Source organism: Notolabrus celidotus, chromosome 5 (genome assembly GCF_009762535.1).
Source record: "Notolabrus celidotus isolate fNotCel1 chromosome 5, fNotCel1.pri, whole genome shotgun sequence".
Taxonomy (NCBI): domain Eukaryota; kingdom Metazoa; phylum Chordata; class Actinopteri; order Labriformes; family Labridae; genus Notolabrus; species Notolabrus celidotus.
In genome coordinates this window covers 19,940,422-19,959,323 of record NC_048276.1, presented here as the reverse complement: position 1 = coordinate 19,959,323, position 18,902 = coordinate 19,940,422, and the positions used below count along the sequence as shown (strand labels likewise).

Below are 18,902 nucleotides of genomic sequence, written 5' to 3'. Positions count from 1 at the left end.
TGGGTGTTAATTTCTCTCCAAATACTGGGGGAGTCCATTATGACTCGGTTGCAGCAGGATAATTCTCACTGAAACACTTAAAGTCCTGGAATAATGAGATTTTTTCTTTATAGGCAGTGCTTTCACTGCCTTCTGTGCAACTTCAAACTTATTTTATAATAGCTGTATGTGCACTGCAGCTGCCCTTAAACTGTACATATTTGCATACAGTATGCAACAATGCTGGGACATGCTGCTTTGTTGTAGCATTGCACACATTTGTTGCAGTCAGTAGTGTGAATTTTAACCCTCCTGTTATGTTGCAGGTCAAATTGACTCTTTTTAAAGTCTACTTTAGGCAATATATGCCCTCCATACCAGCTAAATGCAGCATAAAAATCTGGGCAGCATGTGACAGAAGAGGAGTCGTATTAATTTATCAACATTACTTCATAAAAAATAGAAAAAATTCAAAATGTAAAATGAAATAAACAAAAATCTATGTCATGTAAAACTATTGTATTTATATTTAGGGTTTTCCAATGTACATTAAAAAAAGGTTTAACATGATTTTTTATTGAAAAAAACGAGTGAGTTATCCTCATTGAACATTGATCTGTGAGGATTAAAGAACACCAATGGACCAAATCTTGATTTAAATGGTTAGTAATGGAGTTAAAAATTAGATTTAAAAAAATGAAATGTGTTTTGGGATTTTTTGGGGTTCTGACACTTTTGGATAATTTAATTTGCCCTGGGTCAAATTGACCCAGGAGCATTATTGCTGTTCAAGAGAAATGATCATAACAGGAGGGTTAAACAATGTTGAAATAATGTTTGCCTAGAAGATACAAAACATGCAGGGCATCACCAAAGCTTTAACATGAGTGGCAGCTGAGTCAGTGAGTTCAATCTTTTGGGTAAGAATAGAAAAAAATAATGCAGAAATGTATTATGATAAACTTGATCTTCTAGCTATGTACATCACATGGATGTGCAAGCATTTAAACAGCATGTGTGTGTTTTTTTCAAGAGAGAAAGCTGAAAAGAAGCCCAGACTTTTGGGATATTAGTCGAAAAACAAATGAGCTTTTCAACGTGAAGCTTCCTCCCCTGCACAGTATGAGACAGTCCCAAACAGGGCCAGTCTTCCTCTCGCTCATTATTAATGGATGCTTTCAAACACACCAAACACAACTACACGGATTCTTGGAAATAACTAGGACAACTTTCACATTTAGAAACATGTTATTTTAAAGGGACCCAAGCCATTTTGGACAAGCTCCCATGTTTTCTGTAACAGTTTAAACAGCAGATTTGCTCCATGAGGTGCTCTCTAACGTACCTGATACTGATGTTTAAGTAACAAAGAGCACCTGGAAGAAAGATGGGCTGACATCGAGTAAATACAGAGTAGAGAAGTGCTGCTACTGGAGAAGACCCAGGCTAAAAATGTGACTGGGGTCCCTTTTAAATGTGATAAATCTTTAGTCGTTCATCTTAGCAGTGACTATTTCTCCCTCCCTCCCCCTTCCTCCTCCTCCTCCTCCTCCTCCTCTCCTACCTGATCATCTGTGTCCTGTGTGACTCACTCTTGTTGTCCTGGCATTTTACCTCCCACTTATCTTTCACATCTGCCAGCTCTGCATGCCCCCTCCTCCTCCTCATCCTCTCCATCCTCCTTATAGCTTCTCTACTCTACATGGATGTCCACTTATTTGACAATTAACTCTATCCACTTACCTGTCCCATCCTCTGTTTTGATACAAATATGGCTGCATTTGTACAAGCGAAAAAGACAAAGCAAATCATGTAGTCAATAGATTCATCCTTTGTTTCTTATTTTAGTTTGAACTCCATCTGGACTTTCTTTTTTGTTTCCCCCTCTCTACTTTATTTTACTTTTTGGTTTGTTTATTTCTCCTTAGTCTCTGGACACAAATATGTAGCGTTGTTACTAAAAGAGGTCATTGTCTTTTTCCCATTTCGCTGCGGAGAACATTCCTTTCTCCTTTTTTCTTTTTTCTTTCTTTCCTTTGTTTTGTTGATATTGCATACGTGTCACTGATTGAAATGGAAGGTAGGTAATGCTTTGCCTACGCACGTGATCTTTATGCAGATGAGAATGTGACAAGCACCCTAGCCTGAGTGACGTCAATGTTTCTCTCTCTTCTCTCTCTCTCTCTCTCTCTCTCTCTCTTTCTCCCTCTCTCTCTCTCTTTCTATCTCTTACTCTCTCTTTCTGTTGTTTAAACAATGGTCTAAATTAATTTAACCTCATCAATTATGATTTGACTCTTAAAAGATTGGATTAAGTAGAGCTCTGGTTTTTCTCTTTCCTTCTTAACTTCATTCTGAAGTTCAGTATCCCGCTCTATCTTCCAGGTCCATTTCCTCTTCTTCTTTTGTTTTCTTTCTATTTTTGGTAGAATGCATTCCTGTTTGTCCAGCATCTCTCTGTTTGTTGGTGAATTAGTACATTCGTCTTATGATTTTCACCATATTGATTTCCACGACTGTTTCTAACAACTGTCATAAGCACCAGTGGTTGTGTGTTTTCTTCTTACACCGCTTAGTCTTCCTCTCTGTAGTGGAGAGCAGCTCTTCTCTCTGGGAGGGCCAGTCGGTGCTTCTATTGTATCTTGGATTAGGAAGCAGTTCAATCAGAACATTTTAATGCATGCAGAAGAGCCAGCTGTATTTGGTTTCATACAAAACGCATTTCGGAGATGTACCCTCTTTCTATGCTTACAGTGAGCCGTGAATAATGGTGCAACACAAGTATTTGTTCCACACTCCCACTGATCCTCTTATCGAAGTCCAGTGTTTGTTGAATGCTTAAAATACAGGTTTGGAATAGATTTGAACAGATCAGATCCACGTTATTGGATGATGCTTTCACTGTGTTTTCATACCACTAACAAATCCCCAAAAAGACCAAAACCAACAATGTGTTAGTCTGTCGATGCTTTTTGTCTTCACTTTTGTGTCTGTGACTCTCGACAGAAAGTCCATGAATTAAAGCCAGGCCAGTATACTGGTGGCAAGTACCATCGACTGACATGACCTGAAATGGGCCATTCACCCATTGGTTTCTGAGGCGGTGTTATGGAGCCAAATGATGGCAGTCACCACATTGGTAATACTCAGCCTTACTTTTGATAAATCAAGAAACAGACAAAGAGGTGGAGCTTGGGCAGACCTTAAGCCTCCTGGCACACAGCTGCAAAGCCGTCAACGTACTACGCTCCTAGTTTTAAAATGTATGCATAATTCAGAGATTTAACATCAAAACAGATGAGTTGTTGGAAATTCACCGCCAGTGTAGTGTGTTCGAATATAGAAATTACTATTATTATTATTATAACCTTTATTTAACCAGGAAATGCTCATTTAGATTAAAAATCTCTTTTCCAAGACAGTCCTGGCCAAGATAGGCAGCAGCACAGTTACAGAGTTACAATTTTACGATAGACATAAATACAAATAGCAGATGCATACAACAGCTACACAACAGGTACGTCCAGAAAAGCAGCATGTCACATTTAAACAAAACATCTACAGACAGATGCTTCAGCCCTTCAAGTCGTTTGAGGACCGCTTAAAAGCATTCAAAGATATCATGTCAGACAGTTTTAGATCCTTTTGTAAGACATTCCAGGTTGAGGGAGCTGCAAACCGGAAGGCCTTTTTCCCAAGTTCAGTCCTGACCCGCGGAAGAGAAATAAGTCAAAGAAACCTAAAGTCCTTTTTTCCCAGGCTGTTAACATGTTTTTTGTACGTGCTGTAATCATGGGCATGCTAACCTTGGTATTGATGGGGTCTTCTTGGCTTTTACAGCAAGCCCCAAGTGAACAGCTAAGACACTGCAGCTTTTTGCACTTCCACATGTACACTTTCATTACAGGACATATCACACAAAAAAGCTTAGACATCATGTCATTACATAGTTTTTTTTCCATAAAATCAACTCCAGACTGCAAAGAGTGTGTGGGTGCTAACACTCACTCATTTGCTTGTTATTGTCAATCGTTGTCATTTGGGCTGTTGGAATTATCAGTATTTTTGCAGGTATTTGAACAACACTAAAACAGATGCCCATTTAATCATGTGGGATTAATCATCTGAGGGTCATGATTGCTATTACATATATTTTAAAGCAATCAATCAATCTTTTAACTTTTGAGATTTTTTGGCCTGGAGTTAAAGTGGAGCAGCTAGGGGACACACCAACTATGCCATCCATAGAGCCTCACTAGCAGCTGAAGATTAGGACCACTGATCCCCCAAATGTCTGGGCACTGAAGAGAACATCAATCACACAGTTTATTGTGCATTTGTTGGAGACTATTTTCAGAGTTAATGTACATGTGGTGCTCTTTAAATGGGTATTTACAGCAACAGCACATACAGTGCGTGCGTGTCAATGTTCATGCTAATGAAGAAACATTTGCGTTGGCAATTTCATTGAGACGTAAATGATATAATAGCTGGATCACTTTAGTCTTGGTTTTGGTCTTTTTGTGGTATTAGAATCATAAGAAAAATACTGAAATATGGACAGTCTTAACTTAAAAGCTATTTATTTTATCTAAATACTGTTTTGGAAGGGCTCCCGCAACAGTTTCCCCAAAAAAAACAGCAAGTTATGTTTATGTCCCAGACATATCTAGAACTAAATCTCACTTTTGCTTACGCAGCAATATTTACCTGAAACAACGTTAGTAAAGTAAATCAAAAATATTCTTAACTAAGAAGCGTCTCAGGTATTTAAAACTTCCTCGTCCCCTGGTTGATTCTCCATAGAGAGAAAACTGATAATAAAATATGTCGAAGTGAAGATAATTGGTTTATCTCTCATCAGCCAGTTGCTCTGTGATGTTCAGGCAGGGGACCGGCTCAGAGGATTTACTCTGTGTGTGAGGGGTTCCCTGCACATTGTGGTTTTCCTCTTTGCTTTTGAGTTATTTTCCATTGATTTCCATGCATTGTCTCATGAGTCACTGGCAGGGAAGGGTTTTGTGTCTTTTTCTCTTGCATTTTGTGAATCTAATGATGCACTTATGTTGCCCCACTTTTCCCTTTTCTTCATACCTTACCTACTAAAGGAGGGAATACCACTTTATTGGTAAGTGGATGTTAACCAGAAGGGAGTTAAACAAGAGTAACCATTAAAAAAAACAAAGAAAATGGGTCGCTGTTCACATCTCAGCAATTGTCTTCAGGAAAAAAAATCCAGAAAGAGAAAATTGAGTAGCAGACGATTTGTTTTCTGATTCGATTGATTCAATAATTGTGATCTTTATTTTGTTCCTTCCATTTCTGTGATGTTCCGTCAAGTTGTCTTCTCTTTCTGTTTCGTTTAATTTTTTTAACCATTACTTTAAAAAAACTGAAGAAGTCCTCCTTTTCTACTCTACAAAATCTGTAGCTCTGTACTTTCTGCCTCTGCTCTTAAACTTATTTGATTCACAGTTTTGTTTAATTTTTTCCCTCTCTTCCTCCTCCTCCTAGTTTTTTTGTTTGTTTTTGCGATTATGATTTCTTCAACTCATTATGGTTTTGCATGCCAAGTATTGCATGCGCTGCACCATAGAGGACTATCTATAAGCCATATGGAGAAAACCTAGATCTTTTTCTTTTAGATGTTTACCTTCTTTTGGCAAGTACACCGTAGCGCTCAGTCCTCCGCCTGAAAACACTCTAATGCTCTTTTTGTCCTTTTTCTTTTTTTTCTTTTGTTTTCTTTTCCTTTGTTGGTCATCGTTTCTCTGCAGAAGCTCCGTCTGCTGACTGCTAGCTCTGCAGGCCTCCAGTCCACGTTGCTGAAAGAGCACAAGCTCCACAGCGCCCCCAGCAGGAGCCAAACGGGACAGATGTGTGCGGCAGGAGAGGCTGGGAGTGTGGACGGAAGGAACTCAGCAGTAAACCAGACGTCAGGGAGGAGAGGGAGTCAAAGGGGCCAGAATAAGAGCTCCCATTCCCCCGCTCACAGCAGCGACTCGGCCCACTCCCAGCATAACCACACCCACAGAGGGAAAACCTCTCGGCACCAGAGGAAGTAAGAACAAATGATATGACTACATAGCCTATGCTTTTGCTTTTTATTACTGTTATTCACCCTATTCGACCATTTCCCCCGATGATAGCTCAGAGATGGAAGTTCTAAAGCTGTTAGAATGTTGTACTGCTTTATTAACCAACTGCGTTAAATACTTAAACCTGATTGGTCCAAACCCCATGACAATGGTGATTAATTCTCATCACGAGAAGCATCTGCAGGGAGAACCTGATCACTCTCATTATATCAAATTAATCTGCAAAAAGGAGTCTGGCATATTTCATCTCTGCCTGTTGACACTGTGGCAAAAATGTTAGTTTCTGTTAGGTTTCCAAACAGGTAAACATCCTGCTCACAGATGTCAGGATTTAAATTTGCATGATCACCTCCTCACTAAACCTTATCCCTTTCATGTTCAACATTTGCATATCATACAAATAAAGAGAGTCTCTCTCCTTTCTGGGGTGATCAGAAACTGGAAAGATAATAGAAACTAAAGCCTTTGGGACTGGAGGTTGTTGCTTGCTAACGTCTCACCTCAGACATTATTCTACAATCAAGTGGCAACCTCCGGTCTCAAACTATGAAGCCCATGCGGAAGTGTTAGAAACTGCAATTCATGGAGAATCTGCTTGATGCTGGCTGCAGAAACACCAGAAACCACATAGACATGAATGGGAAAAAGACGATCTTTGCAGCATTAATAAACATGTTTACAGCCTGGTTAAAAAAACAGCTTGGCTCTACAGCAGCTAATTTCCCTATCGGCACACACTGTACGGGGGGTGAATTTTTTCTAACGCGACGGTTCAGAAGATATTAAGATTACAAGTTTTTGCCCAAATAAGGACATGACTGACTTGACTCACGGTCGGGAACACATAGCTGTTGGCTAGGAGGCTCAAACTCTGCCTCTTTACGTCACACTCTGCCTGGTTGAGTTCTGCTTTTCCAGTATGGCTGCCACCGTCGATTGGCTTCAAAACAGCACTCAGGAACAGATGGGTGACGTCACGGATACTATGTCCATTATTTATACAGTCTATGACTACAATAAGTTCTGATCAAGTGATCTGATTGGACAAGAGGAATCCTGTGGGTGCTGATCAAGAGTTCAACAGCACTGGGACTATTTACTTCATTTATCACTCTGTCTCAGGTGTACTGCAGACTGTTTATTCCCATTACAGCAAACATGCTTTGTCTGGATTAATCAGTTACACAGGCCACTAAAGCCACTGTCAACAGATTTTGATTTCACTGGTTGCATAATAAACAGCTGTGCTGATATTTAGCAAACAGCATACTCTATTACATATAATACTACTTGGCAATAGTGTAAAGCACTGCTACAAAAGGGGAGGCTATTATAAACTGGTGCACTGTAAGGTCAGCCAGTAATGAGTTGAATGCTCAAATTGACTGTTGTGCCTTTGCTGCACTGTGCATGTAATTAGATACGTTGTTTTGTGTTGAATTACGGCTCAAATAGAACAGTCTCTCTGTTAGAATAAAGAAGTGTTGAAACTATAAAACTTTGGTTCTCTATATTTATGAATTTGCATATTTTGAATGCAGCAGTACAAAATCATCTCAGCTTTGAACTTCCACCACACAGAGTGACCTTTGAGGTAATTGGCCACCATGTGGGTTTGGTGAATTAAGAAAATGTATAATGTAAATATTTGCTGTATCTATCCAGGGCAAAAGGTGGCCACTCTTCCAAGCGGCACCACCGCTCTACCCGAGGTCAGGCTCACCACCGGAGCACGTCAGCTTCTCCAGGACGCCACTCGCACACATCAGGCAGAAAGAAAGAGAAAGAGGAAACTCGAAGCAAACCAAACCTCCGACAGCGCAGCAGCTCGTGGAGCAGCGGACACTCATCGTCACGCTCTGCCTCCAGAGACAGAGGTCCCAGCAAGGCCAAGTCCCCACACAACAGACAGAACAATTCCAGGTGAGACATCTTCCTCTGGGTGCTTCCCCCCAGCTTGAAGTTTGATTGATTTTCCATGTGTTGGCATCATAAAGGATTCAGAGGAAACAATAATGAACAACTTCTACAACAAAAGTCAGAGTCAGTTTCCTGATGTTATTATAATGTCCCCAAAATACTCTTCTCTGGTCATTATTCATTGCAAACATCCTAGAATCTGTTACAGGTACAGTGCTGGATTTAAGAAGCAACGTCACTTTTTTTTGGATTGATGGTTGTTGGAGGCGTATTAATTGGATGTTTTTGTAGTTATCTCATGCACTCTGTTGTTGCTGTTCTGATGGTTTTCTATGTCTTGCAGAGAGAAGGACAGCGCCAACCGCTCCGACACAGACAGCCGAGCCCGCCGCCGCTCACGCAGCTACTCACCTATTCGCAAAAGAAGAAGAGATTCCCCCAGCTTTATGGAGGCTCGCAGGATCACCAGGTAGCACAGCTGTTCAGCATCATAAACCATCTCTTTGCATAAGATATCCATTTGGACATACGTGTGATATTATGTAGACATTCCTTCAGCAGAACACCAGAGTGCTGGAGCCTCCTCTGATACAGTTTGTCTTCTGAATTTTATTTCCGCTCTTACATGTCTAGAATTAACAGCACTTAAACATGACACACTTTAATGGATGTTCCGCTCTGCAGTGATTTTTACAGCAATGCGCTTGTTCTGGAGCAAAAGTTGTTTCTTTATAGCTTCAAATTACATCAATGGCATGCAAGAGGAACATAATTTGTTCCTGCTCTAACTCACAACTTGACATTTTAAGAACCATATTCAGATCCATTAAATTCTTTGTATAAATCAAAATCAAAGACTGCAGAGACAAATCAGTGAAGGTGGATGCAAAGGTGCAGGTTTGGTAGGTTTGGGCTGGTTGGGGTAAAACTATGAAGCGGAAAGTTATATATAATAACTGCTTCATGCATTCATATCAGCATGTAATTAAAAGCAAACTATGAAGAATCACTGCCCTTTTTAAACAGTTAACCCTTTTGAATCAGTGCTGTCAGCCGATTACAGCCACACTGTAAATCAATGCAGTTACAGGAGTGACAAAGGACATCTCTGTGTGTGTTTGTTACTCTGAGGCAGGTCCTCTTCTACCTCTTGACAGCTACAGGAGGTGAGGGGAGATTATCAGTCATCTGTGTATCATGATATTCTCTTACAGGGACAAAATGATAAACTAGCCAAGCCAAAGCTGAAGTTTGTTCCCATCCTGCGTACAAAGCTGCTTTGGACGGTCTTATAATCAATGATGTATGACATCAGAGTGTGATTAATCTGGGTTATCTTATCTGTGGTTAGTTACTTAAAATTACCACTTGATTTTGACAGCCCTACCATGAATTTATCTCAACTTTCCCATGAATACGTTTCCATTGTCATCACAAAAAGCAGCATCTTCTTTCGTGCCTTGTCGTTGAGTTATGTTTACATCTAACTATTGAGAATCTCAGGTCAAAATAAACAACAGATCAGGTGTTTTTGTTGTTACTGTTTTATACCCTGGAACCACGCAGAGGTGTTATTCAGCCCTGAATATTGCCTGCTGTCTGATGGATTGCGGTTCTGTTGGACTGTGTTATGTTTGATGGACAGATGTTACTATCCATTATTTAATGAGCGTAAGCTGAATTAAGATAAGATAAGATATTCCTTTATTCGTCCCACAAAGGGGAAATTCATGGAGTTACAGCAGCAAACAAGAAGGTGTACAGAACAAGAATTCCAACAAGAATATATATAGGAAAAAAAAATTTTCCATCAGAGACGACAGCTTGGCCATAATTCTCCTGTCAGCCACCACCTCCACAGGGTCCAGGACTGAGCTGACCTTCTTCACCAGTTAGTTCAGTCTTGCTCTCCTGTATCCTGTCCGCCCACAGCAGGTGAAATCCTTCCAATGCGGCATTCGTGTCCGGTGTTAGCTCTGTTAGCATGATGCTACTCTGCTAGTATTTCCTCTGGTGCTGGGTTAGCTCGTCCAACTTATCATAGATAGATCTTACATTCCCCATAACGGTGGGTTGAAGGAGGAAGGTTTTAGCTTGCACCTCAATACCAGCACGTCGTCCTTGCCTCCTTCTCCACAGCCCGCAGGGAACATCGAGACTACACCTTCCTGTAATTCTATGAATCTCAACAACATCACAATCTGCTTCCAACATGATCAGGAGGTCAATTCAACACTCACTTAAACAGAACGCTAACATTATGACCGCCATTAAAGGAGCATTTATTACAGGACTGTTGTGTAGGAGTATATTACTCAAACTAAATATACCTCATAAACTTGGAACTGGTGTGAAATCAATACAGACATGTGCTGACAGCACAAAGCAAAGACCAAATTGCAGTCATCTCCTTTGATTTATTGAGTCTCTTTGTTGTTTTTGTTTGTCCACGCACTCTGTTGTTTATTGTTCCATTAAATGTGAATCAATGAATGAAGATGCATCCATAAATTGCTTAATATCAGTTTTACAGGGCCTCTGCACGCTGAGAGCAGATGTGTTTGTTTTATTGCTCTGCTGATGAAAATACGTTTGATTCGTTGTTAACATAGCTGTAAAACTGAAGTCCTCAAAGCCTTCTACAAAACAGATTTTGATAGTGAGCCGGCCTTTTATGTCTGTATTTATACGTGTGAGTATTTTATCTCTTTCCTTATGAATGTATTTTATGCTCTTGGCGCTTGAGCCGAGCTGAAGTTTGTGGTTAGCTATTAAAAATCCCTTTAAGAAATATTCCTTCAGTCTAGAAGACTGTCCATGTCCAAGTGTAAATAGACATGGATGAAATGTGTTTGTACTCTGTCATCTTTCACTCCAGTCCTAAAGGTCCCGATGCCGAGACGACAGGATGCTGCAGGCTAGTTACCCTGGTAACAGTTGCCGTGCAGCAGGATCCGTGCGCTAGTGTGAAGCTCCTGCAGCTCGGCCGAACAGCGAACCATCAGAGGTCCCCTGAGTAAACCTACCCTGCTACTGATTTTTATTTTCCTATCCTTTCTCTGCTTCTTTGTCTCTTTCCTGAAATTCACTCCAAGAAACTCACACCAGCTCTGAAGCCGCTCCTCACCGCGGACACGCACTAATGTTGTAACACATGGGTGCAGAGATTAAAATGCCATTAAGGTCTGTGTTAGCAGATATTTCTTTATAGCCCTGCCTGTTTGGATTCCAGTGTCAGATATGACAGAGAAAAGCTGAGTAATCCTATAAGACAAGGTGAAACACACCTTGTAGCAGTAGGGAAACCTTAATAGCATTTTTCTCTCCCTGGGCTGTTGACTGTTGATTTTCCTGTGTGTCATCCTCCACCGAGAAGAAGAGCTACTGTTTTTTCAGCTAACAGCTAATTACCTTTCAGGGAACACTTCCAGGGTGGCTATTAACCCGGCAATCTGAGCTTAATCTAAAACTAACGACATGCATTTCTCTGCTATGTGTGTGTGTGTGTGTGGAAAGAGTGAATGTGTGAGTGGGTGCAAAGCTTAACCAAAATAACAGCTCTCTTTCAGACATTGTACTGATCAACCCAACACTAATTTGCACTTGACCAACCAAAATCAATGTCAGACCTTTGCTGCATTCACGTGTTCCTGAGACGGCTTCTCAGACTTTGGTGTGTTCAAGAGCTTTGCCACAACTAAAGTTTAAAATCATAGTTATTCAATGAATAGATATACAAAAAAAACGTATTCATTACAAAAAATCCCCTAAATCACAGAATCACAAATGATGATATCGTCATGACCAGTGAAACAGCTTCTAGAGTGTTCAGTTTATGGCAAAATAGGACAAAAATATTGGGACAGGGGTTGATTTCCCTTCAAAAATAAACTGCACAGAAGTATACACACAGGTGTTTGTTACTTGTATAAAAAATCAACAAAAGAAGGCCATCTAAGGGATGTACAGTATCTCACTAAAGTGAGTACACCCCTCACATTTCTGCAAATATTTAATTATAACTTTTCATGGGACAACACTGAAGAAATGACACTTTGATACAATGTAAAGTAGTCAGTTTACAGCTTGTTTAACAGTGTAAATTTACTGTCCCCTCAAAATAACTAGACACACAGAGATTAATATCTAAACCACTGACAACAAAAGAGAGTACACCTCTAAGTGAAAATGTCCATATTGGGCCCAAAGTGTCAATATTTTCTGTGGCCACCATTATTTTCCAGCACTGTCTTAACCCTCTTGGGCATGGAGTTCACCAGAGCTTCACAGGCTGTTACTGAAATCCTCTTCCACTCCTCCATGACGACATCATGGAGGTGGTGGATGTTAGAGACCTTGCGCTCCTCCACCTTCCGTTTGAGGAGGCCCCACAGATGCTCAATAGGGTTTAGGTCTGGAGACATGCTTGACCACTCCATCACCTTCACCCTCAGCTTCTTTAGCAAGTAGTGGCCATCTTGGAGGTGTGCTTGGGGTTGTTATCATGTTAGAGTACTGCCCTGTGGCCCAGTTTTTGAAGGGAGGGGATCATGCTCTGCTTCAGTATGTCACAGTACATGTTGGCATTCATGGTTCCCTCAATGAACGGTAGCTCCCCAGTGCTGGCAGGACCCATGCAGCCCCAGACCATGACACTCCCACCACCGTGCTTGACTGTAGGCAAGGCACACTTGTCTTTGTACTCCTCACAAAGACAAAGTGTCAAGCCACCACACACGCTTGACACCATCTGAACCAAATACGTTTATCTTGGTCTCATCAGACCACAAGACATGGTTCCAGTAATCCATGTCCTTAGTCTGCTGTCTTTAGCAAACTGTTTTCAGGCTTTCTTGTGCATCATCTTTAGAAGAAATGTGAGGGGTATACTCACTTTTGTGAGATACTGTATATGAGTTGGTTTTCTGAAGACTCAACAAGACAAGGTTCTGTTTAATCATAAAGACTTCACTGCTCATATCAAACCAGGTGTCTTTGAGGGAACAGGCCTAGGCCATTTGTTGTTGTTGTTCTTTATGGTAGCTTTGTTTACTACCTCAAAGTACTTCAATTCAATATTCTGTTTTACTATTCATGGATGGATATAAGAATCCAAAGCTAGTCTCAATTTAACAGCAAAATGTGCAGATAATGAGGGTAGAAGCACTGGTTTGGCTTTGTGCATAAAACGTGCACCCTTCTTATAGAGGTCATAGTCCTCATTGCAGCGAGCACTGGTTCGACTATCGGCCTTGACCCTTTGCTGCATGTCTTCCCCTACACTCTCTTCAGCTGTCCCATCTAATAAAGGCCAGAAAACCCCAGAGCTAACTTTAAAAAAAGAGAAGAAATATTGAGGGTACCTGGTGCTGCAGCCATGTTACTGCCACACTATATCTCCTGAGTTTCCTTGTATACAGAGAAGTCCCAGTAGGAAATTGTACAACAGTCTAGGCCAGGTAAACACAGTGTGAAGTGAGGCCCTTACTGACCCCATTTATGAGTGGCATAACTGCTTTTGAAGTCTGGCCGATCATGCGTTGTCTGCTGTGTAGAAGTCAGAATCTAACACTAATCTTAGATCATTCCAACAGAACGTGAATGCAGTAAAAAAACACTAACAGGTTTTCATCTGTCTGATATTTCTGCTAACACTTCACCCTCCTGCTTTCTCCTCATCCTCAGTGCTCGGAAGCGGCCGATCCCGTACTATCGGCCCAGTCCCTCCTCATCCAGCTCCGACAGCAGCCCGACACGGTCCAGCCGCAGCCGGAGCCGCAGCTATAGCAGCTACAGCCGGAGCAGGAGCCACAGCCGGAGCCACAGCAGAAGCAGGAGCCGTAGCAGGAGCTGGAGTCGAAGCCGCAGCCAGAGCCGGAGCTGGAGCCGTAGCAGGAGTCGATCCCGCAGCCATCACAGCTACTACAGCCGGAGCAGCTACGATAGCCCTGGGTTCTGAAAGAAAAGACGGTGCAGAAGAGAAACCAGATCAAAGCAAGGGGAAGTCCGTTTAAAAATTAAAATGACAGTCAAGGGCCCTTTACCCTCTCTCCAACTCTGAGCCTGGATCAAAGAATCGTGTTTTGATAGAGCACATTTCTGTCAAATTGGCTGTCACTGTTCATTATATCTTCACGCATACAAGGTGTTAAAGGAAATGTCAAAAATCTGTTTGGTAGAGCACAGAGAACAAATCTGGCTGTATGTTAGCACTTTTTTTCTCTTCTTCCACAAAACAACCAAAAATGAATCCATTCAAAATTATATATACGATATAAATATATAAATATATACTACAAATAGGAGCTGAGTAGAAAGGAAAAAGAGGACACATCCACAACTTTCTGTACATTCAAGAGAATCTGACTTTTTTTCTTCCCTCACCATGAACTCATCTCCCCAAAGACTTCCATTTCATCGACGCACAGCGATCAACAAACATGAGAACAAAAGAGAAGTTCGGACGATGAAACAGGAAGCAAAAACATGAAAGAAGAACTTTTTTTTATGATGTATAGGTTTGTCTGTATAGATGTAAACTCTCTTTAAGTTCTGGCTTTGTAAACTATGCACTGTATATTCCATGTAGTTTAAGGAGGCTTGTTTTAGCATGATGCATCAGGAGAGACTTGCTGCTCGATGAAGAGTCACCTGGCTGACATGAAAGGTGCCAGGGTGCACTGCGCTCCCCTCTGACATGCTCAGTATGTCCCTGCCTGCAGACAGAGGTGAATGAGAGAGAGGGGGCAAAAAAAAAAAAAACTATGTATGAAGTATTTTTACTCTCTATCCTGTTTAAGTTATTATGTTGATTCTGCTGATCCTGACATCATGTGTGAGAATGTGTGTGTGAGTGAGTGTGTGTGTGTGTACCTCCTCTGCAAAAACCACTGAGGTCATTATGTTTGTGTGCAGCTCCATTGCTGGTACTGTACAGGACAACTGTCTGCAAAAATCCTCCATGCACACTTTTGCTATTTATAATCCTGCTGTATTTATTAGTTTATTTATTGGGTTATTTATTATTTATTCTATTTATCATGTAAAGCAGTTGGATCGTGCTTTGAAGAAGAGATTGCTGCAAATGTATTCCCACTTGAAAATGAACCGTACATGTCCATGTGTTACAGATCTGTCTCTTAATGTGGTGAAGGCTTTATTTCGCTACCAGGTTAGCAAGCAGGGTGAATGTGCACCGCTGTGTGATAGAGATGCTCTGATTTCAGCCAGTGGAACTGAGACTTCGCCCACGTTTACTCCCACGACGGCCATTATGGCTCTAACTGTAACGTTTCATTTTAATGCAAGCTATTGTGTCCCTGCCTACATTACGGAGTAAAGAATGAGCCTCAAACAGAACCAAAACACCCACCTGTGTGGAGAGGAGAGTCGATTCTGACACTCTGATACTCTGATGTTTTTAGCCAACACATACCCTGTTATAATGGGTCAGTGGGTATGAGGTTACTCTGTGTCTTTATTGTGAAGAACATGATGAATTTAAAAGCAACATTTCATGCAAAACAAAACTTTTTGGAGTAATTAAATGCATGATTTGTGTTGCAGAATGTATTTATGCAAATTTAAAAAGGCCTATCTTGCAAATCGAAAAGTTCCCAGAATCTGTAATTTTTCCATGATTCAAAAAGTTTTCAAATTATAAAAGAAAAATTTTGTCAGTATTAATTTTTTTGCTTTTGAACCCCAGAAAACTGCTAGATGTTGAGCTGAATTTTGAGGGTGGGAAAAAATGTAAGAAATGTAAGAATTGTCCAGCCTCAATTTGGGGGGCGCATCAGCAGCACGACTGGCTACATTGATCCCAGTTAAATGGTGCGCCCCATGTACAGAGGCTTTAGTCCTGGAAGCAAGCAGCCCGGTAAGAGTCCAACCCACAGCCCCTTGCCCACTTTGCCCCACTCTATCCACTATCCTGTCTCTGAGTAGAGACACAAAATCCCCTTAATAAACTTTTAATTAAAATTTTACTCCTAAGGAAAGCCTTATGACAATGTTTTGATTTTCAATTTTTCTTTTTTATTACAGTGCTCAACGTTTTTGATCCTGAACATGCTCTGTGATAGGATAATAAAGGCACAATAGTAACCTCATAGGAAAGTCAATAAACTGGCGAAACAATCAGGGATCACCTGAAGTCTTCCTTTCCATCCATCCAGTCTCATGTCCACTCACAGTGTTTTATTCCCAGTGTAACCAGACTTAACTATGATACTCTGCAAACCTGTTTATTTATTCCAAGTATAGCATTATCCCTTTGGTTCTACAAGTCATTCTTTGTAGTGTACAACTTATTATACCTGACAATAAACAGAAACAAATGGGAAAGTTATGCCGCTCTGGTGTTATCTTGCTGTTTTTTTGCATTAGCTGCAGTGACATGACGTGATGTCCTACAGATGGCACTAATGAGAACGTTCTGGTACCTGATACTCATGACTGTGACATCAAAACATGGGCTAGAAAGTTCTCCATGTCTGGGGAAGCTTGACATCGTCCAGTAAAACCAGCAAAGAGGTTGATGATGTGATCTGACTCAGTGACTGACGATGTCATCAACGTACAACTCTGCTTGTGTGATAAAATACAGTGTGACAGCATATAACCCCAAAAACACCTTAGAGTGAATACCATGATAAAAAGTTTTCAATTGATTCAAAAACAAGGAAACAGAAATTGACCTGACAAGAATTGCTTTATTAAAAATATACAAAGCTGCCTCATTTGATGATATTTAACATAACTTATCTGATCATAGTTTATTTTTACTGTAACCTTATTTTAATTTTTTCTGTTTCCAATCCCCTGTTTTAACAGTTATTGACAGTTGTTAATAATAATCATAATAAATGATATTTATATAGCGCCTTTTAGGAAACCCAAGGTTGCTTCACAGGGTCAGGTAGGGGGTCTGGGGGGTATAGGTGGGAATATCAACAGGGAAAGGCCTTGAGGAAAAGGTGCGTTTTGGCTGCCTTCTTAAAAGTGTCCAGGGTTGGGGCGCTGCAGATGTCGGGAGGGAGAGAGTTTCACAGAGTGGGGGCTGCCACACTGAATGCTCTGTCCCCAAAGGTCCGCAGCTTAGTCCGGGGGATGGAGAGGAGACCCAGGTCCGAAGACCTTAGGTTCCGGGTGTGTTGGTGGAGAAGGTTGTTGGTGGAGGAGGTTGTTGAGGCTAACATTGTTGCTCCGCCAATTAGACATCCTTCCAAAGTGGAACAGTCCCACCATAGACCTTACACTTGGGGAACAGTGCAGGTGAACTACTGTTGGCTAATGACGAGAGGATACCAGAACTGTAACTTACGTGCATTAATCTGCACATAGATTATTTAACAGGACCACTGAGGGTATGCTGGTTGGACAGAACTCTATTTTCAGTCATTAACATGATGCCAACATGCAACATTCATCAGCTAATGTGCTGTGTTCTAAATCACACACTCATTCACAACTTCCTTCTCCCTGCTTTGATGATTCTCAGACGAAGACTATACAGTGAGTCCATTGGCAAAATAAAAATTCACACTGGTACTACTCGTCAGTCTCACTGGACATCGAAAATTATGTCATTGCTACCACACTGAAAACTCAACGTTTTGCAGGGACCAGTGATAACTAATATTATACTGAGCATATTTTCAAGGGTAATTAAATTTAATAAATATAAAACAGCCTTTGAAAGATAATGAAACTATTTTGTTTGCTTCTTACATACTGCGGACAGACTATGGTCTTGTGCCTGTCATAATCATTACGAAAAACTAAGGTTACTCCATCAAAAATCTTTCCCTCTTTATTAAAAAGCTTCTTTAGTTCCGTAATACCAAATACCAACTTTTCTTTGTTTTCTCAAACTGTAACTCAAATTGTTTTGATTAGAAGAAACAGAATCAATATCAGACAGAGGGCTTATTGTGTTCCTCTCACTGTTCGACCCACTACTTTACACTGCAGAGTATGATGATATACAGTGGATATCAAAAGTCTACACACCTTTGTTAAAATGCCAGGTTTTGTGATGTAAAAAATTGAGACCATGATAAATCATGTCAGAACTTTTTCCACCTTTAATGTGACCTGCAACGTGCACAATTCAATTGATTTTTTTTTTCAATATTTTAGGGGGAAGAATAAAAAATAAAAATAAAATGATGTGGTGGCATTAGTGTACACACACTATTATAACTGGGGATGGGGCTGTGTTCAGAATTAACTAATCACATTCAAACTCATGACAAAATGTACTTATGCAACCACATTCTAGTTTTTTATTTTAAATGATTTTCAATTGAATTGTTCATGTTATAGGTCACAATAAAGGAGGGAAAACATTCTGACATGATTTATATTGGCCTCAATTTTTTATATCACAAAACCTGGCATTTTAACAAGGGTGTGTAGACTTTTGATATCGACTGTATGTTGCTTAGTTAGTGACTTTCAGTTGTGCCAGTGGTTTTAAATTCTAACATAAGCATAATCTTTTCTAAGAAGCTAATTATACCACCTGCACTTCAGGTAGCAACTTGATTTTAATTTTATATAAGGTAGTATATAGGTAGTAAGCTTTTACTTTAATGTCTAACACATGAGAAAATAAAGCCAAAAAAATAAAAGCTCAAAGTGTGTGCTTTAAGTCTGAACGAAAAAACAAAAGTGTTTTCACAAGTCTAAACTAAAAAGTAAACCAGTTAAAGATGGTACTTTCAAAAAATGGGTACGTATAGCAAAAAAACATTGCAGATTTAGTCTTGGTCATAACTCTAAGTTGTTGTGTTTTTATGTCTGTTTTAAGTCATTTTTATTCTTGTTCATGTCGGGGTGACAGGGTGCAATATAGGGGCTGTTTCTAAAAGCAGAACATGTCATGTACATGCCACTGAG

The 18,902-nt window shown here is 40.4% G+C and overlaps 1 protein-coding gene across 1 annotated transcript in view; it reads left to right on the top strand.

Annotated features, from left to right (window-relative positions):
* Nucleotides 1-16,347, top strand: part of srrm3 (serine/arginine repetitive matrix 3) — a 126,340-nt gene extending 109,993 nt beyond the window's left edge. Inside the window, 4 exon segments of the mRNA XM_034683021.1 lie at nucleotides 5,757-6,040; nucleotides 7,743-8,000; nucleotides 8,341-8,466; nucleotides 13,683-16,347. Coding sequence (XP_034538912.1) covers nucleotides 5,757-6,040; nucleotides 7,743-8,000; nucleotides 8,341-8,466; nucleotides 13,683-13,956 — 942 coding nt within the window. The 3' untranslated portion in view covers nucleotides 13,957-16,347.
* Nucleotides 16,348-18,902: the final 2,555 nt, after the last annotated feature.